The 10,287-nt window shown below is 30.2% G+C and overlaps 1 protein-coding gene across 4 annotated transcripts; it reads right to left on the bottom strand.

Annotated features, from left to right (window-relative positions):
* Positions 1 to 281: 281 nt before the first annotated feature.
* Positions 282 to 9,901, bottom strand: LOC107840618. Of its 4 annotated transcripts, XM_047395255.1 has the most exons (4): positions 8,610 to 9,224; positions 7,385 to 7,518; positions 921 to 966; positions 282 to 550 (listed from the first exon to the last, which is right to left on the bottom strand). In XM_047395255.1, exons 1-4 carry the CDS (start codon positions 8,751 to 8,753, stop codon positions 542 to 544), a joined length of 333 nt encoding a protein of 110 aa, XP_047251211.1. In that variant the 5' UTR covers positions 8,754 to 9,224; the 3' UTR covers positions 282 to 541. The 4 variants fall into 4 exon arrangements, 3 of the variants coding, with proteins under 3 accessions (XP_047251211.1, XP_047251210.1, XP_016540022.2); XM_047395254.1 differs by having other exon boundaries at positions 302 to 966; positions 8,610 to 9,207; XR_007043842.1 differs by lacking the exons at positions 282 to 550; positions 921 to 966 and adding an exon at positions 9,583 to 9,901 and having other exon boundaries at positions 7,004 to 7,518; positions 8,610 to 9,008.
* Positions 9,902 to 10,287: the final 386 nt, after the last annotated feature.

Here is a 10,287-nt window from a genome sequence, read left to right on the forward strand (position 1 = left end):
GGTATATACGCCGGGTGCGCGTAAGTTTTTACCATATACTAAACCTGATAAGTTAAAAAGAATTGACGGGGCGTAACTTCCTAAAAATATTTTCATACTTGACATAAATATTATTGATAGTTGTATCTAATTGAATATTTTTTTATAATGATGTTCTTAATGGCTGTATATGAAATATGTCAAATGCCTATTACTTATGTTTCAGTTCAATATTAGCGAAAACAATAAGTAGTGACCATAATAGTATTAACTTCTTAAGAATTACAAGCTATATGATCATCTTTTCTAAAATAATATATATTACACAAAAAAGTTAAGTTTTTCAAGAATTACAAGCTAATCTTTACTTCAACTTCCTCAAAAAGAAACTAACTACATCAAGTCTAAGACAAACTAATTACATTGATAATCAGAGCAATTTTTTGATTTTTTTCCTTCAAGTAAATATACGAGAGGATAAGAGAGACACTTAATTGAAAAGAATACAAAGTAGTACTTTGATCCCACAGTGAAAAGAGCTCGTATATCTCCTTCGATCAAATTAGAATACCTGTGATATAGTATGAAATCAACACGTTCTTATTCTAAGTATTAACTATCAAAGAACATGTGAGTTCTAATTGAACACAAATAAAATAAAAGTAAATTTTCATGAAATAATACTGAGATTATATTGTTGCAGAGCCAACTTTAAGCTATTACCTTGGTCAATGTAATTAGAAGTACTTAGAGCAAAAAAATTCAAAAAATGACCTGCTATAAATAAATAATAACAACTAATTCAGTATAAGTCTACAAAATGAAGTTTGTAGATGGTAGTGTTCACAAGCCTTACCTCTACTTCATGCTGAAAAAAAGTATAAGGATAATTAGAGAAAAAGAGGCAAGGAAAATAAAGAATATAACAGGAAATGCCATACCTTTTTAACGAAGACAATGGATTCGGAATCGAAGAAAGCTTTGTAGCTGCATATGGGTATCATAATCGTAAAAAATCAAATAACATATCATTAACAGGAATAATATTTTATGTTAAAAAAATATAGATTGTATTAAAAGGAAAAAAGAGAGGAAGAAATTAGAAATGAACTTGTCTAACTCAAGCAACTCAACTGGCCAGCAATTATGTTTTTAGAATTCTAATTCTAAACAGAGATTTTAGAAGTACTTTGAGTTGATTAAATATATGCTCCTAGAACTATCATTAATTCAAATAAATGGCAATTGAAGACAAATAAATGTCACCTTCAATTGGTGAAACATGGGTGAAATATGAAAGATGAAAAGATAGAATGGAATTAAATGGGGTGAAGAATTAGTATTAATAATTATTAGTAATTATTAATGATACTCAATTGATTATTGCTAATTTTTTAATTTGAAAATAAGAAAACAATAGAAAAATCTCAAAAAAAAGGAGAAAAAAATAAATAGGAATGGTGGTCATAGAGAGGTGCCACATCATCCTTGTCTTGTTTCTCCTTTATATATATATATATATATATATATATATATATATATATATATATATTTATATGAATTTTTGAACTCCTTTTTTTTTTGGACTCCTTAAATATTGAGTTCTCCTAATTCTTCTTACCATATATTTTTATGACTCCTTAAATTATTATCAATTTTATAAAATAATGATATAATAATTGAAAAAAAAAAAGTAAAAAGACGATTTTATCTAAAGTGAGGTCTTTTAATGAAGGGCAAAAAGTTCAAATCATTTTTCTAAGGGTCTTCACACTTTTAATATATTATAGATATAGATTATAGATATATATATATAGATTATAGATATAGATATAGATTACAGATATAGATATAGATTATAGTATAGACTAAGCTCATTCAAATCGAAAAAGTTAAATTGTTTGGGAGGAGAATAATAAGGGAGAGATACGAACTTATATTGTTGTTCGAATGAAAAGTTTGATCAATCATGAATTTACTATATGGCGAGGAACGACAACGATGAAAGCGTACTTGATGCAGGCGTAACTCACGAGTATTATTGTAAGTATACTTTCAGATAACCTTTTTTTTAAATATGAATAGTTAACTATAATTATTTGAATTTAATAATTTTAATCGATGAACAAAATATTCCGCATTTTAAATCTGAATATCATATGTTGAATTTAGGAATATGATTAAGGGGTTTATTGTTATAGCATGTGCCTATTTGTTAATTATATGATCAAGGGGTTTATGAGTTTCATATGTTATATTTATTTAGTGATATTGTAGCATGAAAGGAATTAAGGAAACATATAAGGATAGTATTATTTTCATCCGCATACTAATCTAATTATCATGAGAATATCAAATTAAGAGAATCACCATATAGCAGTACGAACTTGTCACAATAAGCAATTAGATAGGTTTAGGTTTCCTAGCATTATGGCATGTTAAAGTATGGTACTCCTGTTTGACTCATTTTGATAAAAGACATTGACAATTAGGTTGTGACATAGTTTATAATTCTAAAAAGTTTATAAATGTGACTAAATAAATATAATTTATTATTGATTGATTCTTTAATATTCTTGTGTAGGTGAAGGAAGATTCATGTGAAGTATGTGATTAAGACAACTTACTCATTAAGAGTTGAATTGACATGTTTGAGGAGAAAACAGTTAAACAGAGAAGTGGTGTTATAACGAATAAGGATTTACAAGGAATTCTAATTTTGATGCTAATTAAGTTTCAATTTTAAGTCCCAACCCAATTCATGTAGGAGCACTACGTCTACTTTTTTAAAGTTACTTGTCAACATATTCTATTTGACTTGATATATATGTGCAACGCACGTGGTATAAGACTAGTATAAAGATAAATAGAAGAACGATCAATGGCATATTTATAATTTAGTAGCAAATAAAGAGCAAAATTTAATATTCTTTATATTAAGTAGCAAGTTTATTGTTGAAGACATAAAAACCATGTTTCTTGCGTCATCAATTAACGATTACTCGATTTCGTTTACCATTCAAGTTTTCTCTAAAATTGATTATTTATGTTGTGTTATAGTACTATATATTTTTATATTTTTGTAATAATGAAAAATAATTAGGATAAACAATGCTCTCTTTATATTTATTATTTATTTATTATTTTTATTTTTATATAAACGAGTGAGTAGGTGGGACGATCAAGGGTTAAAATATCATTTCAATAATTTTATAATTTAACAACACAATCCAACTTCAAGCAGTTGTACAACATGCAAAGATTATATTAAATTTCTGAGAAGTCATTCAAGTTGTACTAAATTCTAACTGACACGTGGAAACCACACATTGAAACAACAAAAACATCTTGCATACATGTAAAAATATGGACTTAATTTTTATCTTCAGATGATCATCAATTATCACCCTTATCAGTGAAGCTTCTTTTTAGAAGGCAATATTCAATACTATACACTTATTTTTTCTTTATTAAAATTAATCTAAGATTTAATCTAATTACTTTTTGCAGTTGCTTCACTTTAATTCATAACAGAATTAATGTGAGTATAAACTATTTACTATTTTAAAAATTAAATAAATTAATTATTTTCCAATTTTATTTTTTCTTTAATACGATAAAAATTGGATAAAATTACTGTGATAAAAATAAATAGTATATATTGAATTGAAATAAAAATAATAAATGAAAAAAATTTATTAAATTATTATTTTTAACATTTAATATAGAATAAAAATATCAAGACAAATAAATAATCATATGGAATGCTTGAAATCTAAAGTAAACAAAGTAGGCGTTTGGCCATAAATATTATTTACAGTATTTCAAAATATTTGTTTGCCATAAATATTTTTTTAAAAAAATCACTATTTTGAATTTTTGAAAAACACTTCTCAACACCTCAAAAGGTGTTCCACTATTTTGAATTCACTTCTTGTACTTTTTAATTTATTTTTTTCATTTTTTTTCATCAAATAACTCAATTTTCATAAAACTCTAAATTTTTTCAAATTTATTTTCAGTTGTTATATTTTTTTAACTTTAAAAATACTCATTTATAAAATACTATGGTCAAACAGGTCCTACGAGTATTCCCTAAGTTTAAAAAGCGTAGCTCTTCATCTAAGAGAAAGGATATTTTCTAAATTTAAAACACGTAGCTCTTCATCTAAATAGAGTAGAAAGGGTATTCCCTAAATTTAAAAAGTGTAGCTCTTCATCTAAATAGAGAACCAAGTCTGTATTTTGTTTTATTTTAAACATTAGAAAATAATTTAAATAGTTGAATTAATATAAAACAATTGAAAAACAATTTTCAGCATCGTTCATGATTTTTCAACAATACAAAATTATTTTTAGCAGTTAAATAATTCCAGCATTTTCTTTTTCAGTAATATAAAATTGTTTTTCCAACAATATCCTTTTAATTTCAAAAGTAATTTTCAACAAATTAATTATTTTCAGCAAGTGAATATGTTTCGTGGCACTCTAAATTAATTTCAACACTTTTACTAATTTACAACATGTTTTGCATAATAAATTAATGGGTATCACTCTCCGCCATTTATTTTGACATGTTTATTATCTTTTCACAAACTTACAACATTGTTTAAAAATGATTTGACAATTATCTTTCATCGATAAATAATTATATGACACTTTGTAGCATGTATAGAGGTTAATTACACCAAAATAAATGATTGTTTGTTAAACATGTTAATCACCTTTAATCAATTTTTAATTTAATCAAGAGGCTTAATAGAGACTAATGTGTACTACTTGTTGTCCAATGTGTTTACGTGTTTTGAGTTTAACTAGAAAATTTAATTTTATTTGTCTAGATCTCAAATTCAAAGTAGAAAAGTTCAATGCCTCTTGTACGATAAGTTGGGATGGGTAAGCATTCCAGGTAACGTTAGTTTTATCCTTTCTTTTAGAGCACTTTTAAGTTTACAACCAGCCTAGGTGGGGTGAGTAGACATTCAGAGGTGATGATAATCCAAAAATAATTAGACAATGTGACATACGTCACTGTCATCCGTTTATAATTCGGTTGTTGGTTAATGGGTCGGATAATGATTAACAAGTTGGGTATTGATTCGAACAAAACAAAATAATTCCTTTGTTTGTTCCTCCAAATTTATTTTTCTTTCTTCTTTTAGTTACGTTATATGTTTATTTGCTTGGGATAGTTTAAGCTCTTTAATTTAATATAAATCTTTTGTTATAAATGGTGTCATTTCTATCTCCTCGCTTGTCTTATTTACATTATTTTTTATCTTATTTTTATCATCACCAATATAATTAATAATTAGAAATAATTAAATAAAATGTTTTGTCATTCATTACTTGATCACTTAGTTAATATTAAGTTTAATAAAACAATTGAATTTTGTTTATCACATAAAATCCCCATGTAAAATATGAATTCAATCGGGAGCAATATTTATGGACCTCGAAATGTACCTAACACCTTTCTTTTGAGGTAATTTGAATCCTTATCTGAATTTCTGGTGAACTAAGACTAAACAACAAAAATAGGTTTGTAATTAGACTAGAATGGTGCCCTAAGACACCTTAATTCGTTAGATGGCGACTCTCCACTCTTAAATGAATCTCAAAAAGAGTTGTCACGTCAAATCACGCTTTTTGTAAGAAAAATGAGGCGCAACAGTCATGATTACACTGGATAAAACCATCACTTAACAATGCATCAATTAACTTTATATTGCATTATCATGAAGCTTGTTTGTGCCCATATAATGACTTCAACAACTTACATACCCTTCTCTCCCCTTAGCTTCTATAACCTTTAGGCAACTTCATGTACACATATTTATGTAAATCACCTTAAAGAAATGCATTAAAAACATTCATTTGATATAAGTTACATCCTTTAGAAGCTGCAAGAGCAATCACAGACCTAACTGTCACCATTTTTGCCACAGGTGAGTAGGTTTCATGATAGTCAAGACCCTTTTTTTAACTGTACCTTTGGCTACTAGTCTAACCTTAAACCTTTCTACCTTTCTATCAGCCTGAAATTTATTTTATACACCCATTTGAAACCGAAAACATTCTTTTCAGGTGGTAAGTCCACAATTTCCCAAGTCTCGTAGTCTTTTAATGACTGGATTTCCATTTTCATAACACCAGTCCATCTAGAATCCTTAATTGCCTCTCTGAAGGAATGTGGTTCAACTACAAAAGAAAAATGTGACGTGTAGTATTGATATTGATCAGATCTTCTATCATATGAAAGATAGTTTGATAGAGGATGGATGTTGGTATTCTTGTTGTTAACAGACTTGGAAACATAGTCCTTCATCCATATGGTCTGCCTTAAGCATCTTGTTGATTTTCTTATAACATCTGGACTAGTGGAACTAAATGGAACATCTGTAGAATCCTGCATAATAGGCTGATCTTCTTGCTCTACAACATCCACTACACTGGGTGAATAAGCCGGGTCATTTGCTACTGGAGGTTATAAAGGTGAAGAAGTCACATTATCTTCACAAAAAACAAGTTGCATATCCTTGGAAATGTGTCTCTTCTTTGCTTTTGAAAGGAAAGACTGTTTCTCTGAAAGTAACATCATTACTAACAAACAATCTGTCTGACTCCATATCAAGTAGTATATATCATTTCTGAACCTCTGAAAACCCCAAAAAAATTGCTTGCTTAGCTCTAGGTCTAAATTTGTCCCCATTCATCAAGTTTGTGGTATAACATACAAAACCTAGAACCCTCAAGTGATTAAAAGATGGACTTTTATTATGTAATAATTTTATATGGAATAACCCCCCCTATATCACTAGAAGGTAACCTATTCATCAAATACACAACAACCTAAATGCATAGACCCCAGTACTTTAAAGGTATCATAGCTTGAAACGTTAATGCTCTTTCTATATTCAAGATTAGTCTATGTTTGCTTTCCATAGTCTCATTTTGTTGTGGTGTATAAGGGCAACTGCTCTGGTGTATTATCCCTAATGACAGTAAATCCTCGCATTGAGAGTTAAAAAAAGTCACTTCCATTATCTATTCGCAATACCTTGACCATTTTACCAAACTGATTTTGAAGCATATGCAAAAATTGTTTCAACACAATAATCACCTCAAACTTTAATTGTAAAAGGTATACCTAAGTAAATCTAGAGTAATCATTCACAAAATTTAAAAAGTAGTACTCGTATCATGACTAGGCACTTTGTAAGGTCCCCACAAATCTAAGTGTACAAGTTAAAATATGAAACTAGTTTTGGAACTGCTCAAAGGAAATTGTACTCTAGTCTGCTTTGCCAAAGGAAAAATATGGCAATTATTATCTAATGCAGCGCCTATATGTTTTTGTAATTTAGGAATATGTTTCATAACAGTGAAAGAAGGGTGTCCCAACCTCATATGCCATAGCTCCTGCTCTTTATTGCTACTTGTCATGTGAATTGATTTCACACTTGCTGACAACTTCCCATCATTTGTTGTTCCTTCAGTCAAATACAGGCTTCCTTGTTCTCTACCAATCCGCTTCATCTTGCATTTGAAGAGGTCCAAAAACACATAAAAATTAGAGAAAAAAGTGACAAAGCAAGAAAGCTCTTTAGTCGATCACTTTTGACACTAATAAAATGTTGAATCTGAATTCAGGAATATACAACACACCCTTCAAAGTCTCTTTTTCAAACAAACTAGCATTTCCAGTGTGAGTAATATCTGTCTTATCCCTTGTAAGCAAATACACTTTGTCCATTTTAGAATCTCATAAACTAGTGTTGTGTTGTAATAATCTCATATTTGCAGCTATGTGATATGTGGCCTCGGAATCCACAATCCATTCATCCTTAGGATAATGAGACATCAAACAAGTTGCAACACCTAATATGTTAACATGGTGCTCCCCAGGCTCTTTGTTCAACATGTTCAGAATTTGTCTATATTGTTTATCAGGGAAGGGATTAAAGTATTGATTTTTAGCATATCCTACACCAAAAGCTTTGAATTTTGATGTAGAAGCAACATATGTATTATTAATCATTGGTCCTATACTTCTCCAACCATCAGAAGTACCTGCATGACCTACATTTCTCCAACTATCATAGGTACCTGTTTGATTAGTATTTTTCTTCCATCCATCATTATATCCTCTCCCATGACTTCCACTGGTGCCATAGGGTCGTCTGGATTGAAAACCACATGGATAACATACAAGTTTTTTGCATTCTTCCTTTGAGCATACCTTCATCCTACAATGTTCACACTGCTTAAACTACTTTCTTCCTCTGAAACCTCTACCTCGACCTACCCTTGCCTGCATGGCCATTGTTTTCATTTTTTCTACAGTTTTGGTTGCCAAATTAGCTACAGTTGCATATTAATTTTCATCTTGAATAATCATAGCATACGATTGCCCTAAAGTTGGTGCAATTGATGTCATTAACATTTGTCTCCTGGAATGATCATTCGAGTCATTGAGACCACTTAAAACTGAAGTAGCCTCTATTGATTCAGATGCTCGATGTAGTCTTTAGACTTTGTACATTCACAGTTTGGTGATGGAACTAATACATCATATTCATACCATAACTACTTTAATTTTGAAATATAACTAGAGACAGAGCTTGTACCTTGTTGTAAGATCGTAACTTTGTGTAACTGTCATATGCGAACTCAATTAACCTTGTCAAAACTCTCTTAAGATCTTCCCAAGCAAGATGTGCATCAGATGCATAAACGATTCCACTAAGAAGCTCCTCAGAAATCATGTTCATGATCCATGAGAGAACAATGGTGTTGCAAGTTTTCCATTGCTCAAGTAAACGATCCTTATACGAACTCTTGATAATGTGTTAGTGACGAAACCTAGCTTCCTCTTACCTAGCAGTGCGATCCACATCGATCTGCTCCATAAGCCATAGTTCTCAGATCCAGTGAGTTTTACTGGAATTAAAACTGAACCCGGTGTATCCGCAGGTTTTAAGTAGAGTGGATCAGTAGCATCAATTCGAGTTTCCTCCATGGATGCCCTAAGGAAACAACAAAGGTGCACATAAATCGGAATATGATCTTATCGATATTTACACAGATTAACAACATTCAAAGTCTGACGATCTATGACTCTGATACCAAGCTAAGTTCTTTACTGTAAGCTCAAGCTCAGAGCAATTTTACAATGGTGACGTGTAATATTGAAGGAGAAGAAGATATTTTGATTTGGAAATTTTTTTTTTTTGTATATCATCTCAAGTGTGCAGTCTACCATGCATAAATAGACAATTGCAACCGACTCCACTAACTCACATGCCAGCTGGACTCCAGCTAAACTAACTGCTAAAACACGGTGCTAACCAACTAAGTACAATTAAGAACTACTAATCGGTTAATCATTACGGATAATTACATGATTGTCATGTCCTCATCACATGACTCAATAGAAGTGTCTTTCTGTATAGTGAATAAATTCAAAAACATAGTTTCAAGTTTTTTTGTTTAAATAATAAACAATGATATTTAGTAGGAATTAAAGGCCCCAGAGACTGCATAAGCATTCAATTAAAAAGCTTCAATACAAGATTCATGGTGAAGTAATCTTTAACTTACTGCGCGAAGAATATTAACCTGCACCCGCTCCATAACCACAAAATATTCTCTCCTTTTAAAAGCAATCCGCCCTGCACCGCCACGGACCCGCATAGCTCCAACCCGCCCCTCCCTGCAAAGGCTTAGATCCGCCCCACACCCAGATCTGCACCGCCTCATTGTCTTCCCTAGTTGCGTCCTGCTTTCCTCCTCGATGGTCGCCATTGTTTCTGCTAGTAATGATTAAAATTAAATGTGCAAAGTAGTAGCAATTAGCAAAGTGAAATAGCTAATAAATAATCCTGTGCGCTAATGCACCTTGGTTGCATGACTTAGCTATATATAGATTTCACCGACAACTAGATTGAAATACAATGACTATATTATATTAATTTGATTGGCTAAAACATACGGTTATCATTTATATCTCTAATCTCTAATATATTAAAAGTGTGAAGAATCTTAATTGTTTGAATTTTTTATCTTCATTAAAAAAATCTTTTAGACAAAAATTATTTTTTATTATTTTAATAAAAATATTAATTTGAACTATGATAAAAAAATAAAAAGCTTTCATAATAAAAAATTGGATACCTTTCTCAGGGTTCAATAAAATTTGCCAAAAACCTTTTCTAACTAAATAGGACCATACCAAAAATAATATTTTTAGCGTCCAATAAAATTCAACAAAAAAACCTTCCCCAAATAAAATAGTTTTTTTCTACC

This window comes from Capsicum annuum, chromosome 8, assembly GCF_002878395.1.
Source record: "Capsicum annuum cultivar UCD-10X-F1 chromosome 8, UCD10Xv1.1, whole genome shotgun sequence".
Lineage (NCBI taxonomy): Eukaryota > Viridiplantae > Streptophyta > Magnoliopsida > Solanales > Solanaceae > Capsicum > Capsicum annuum.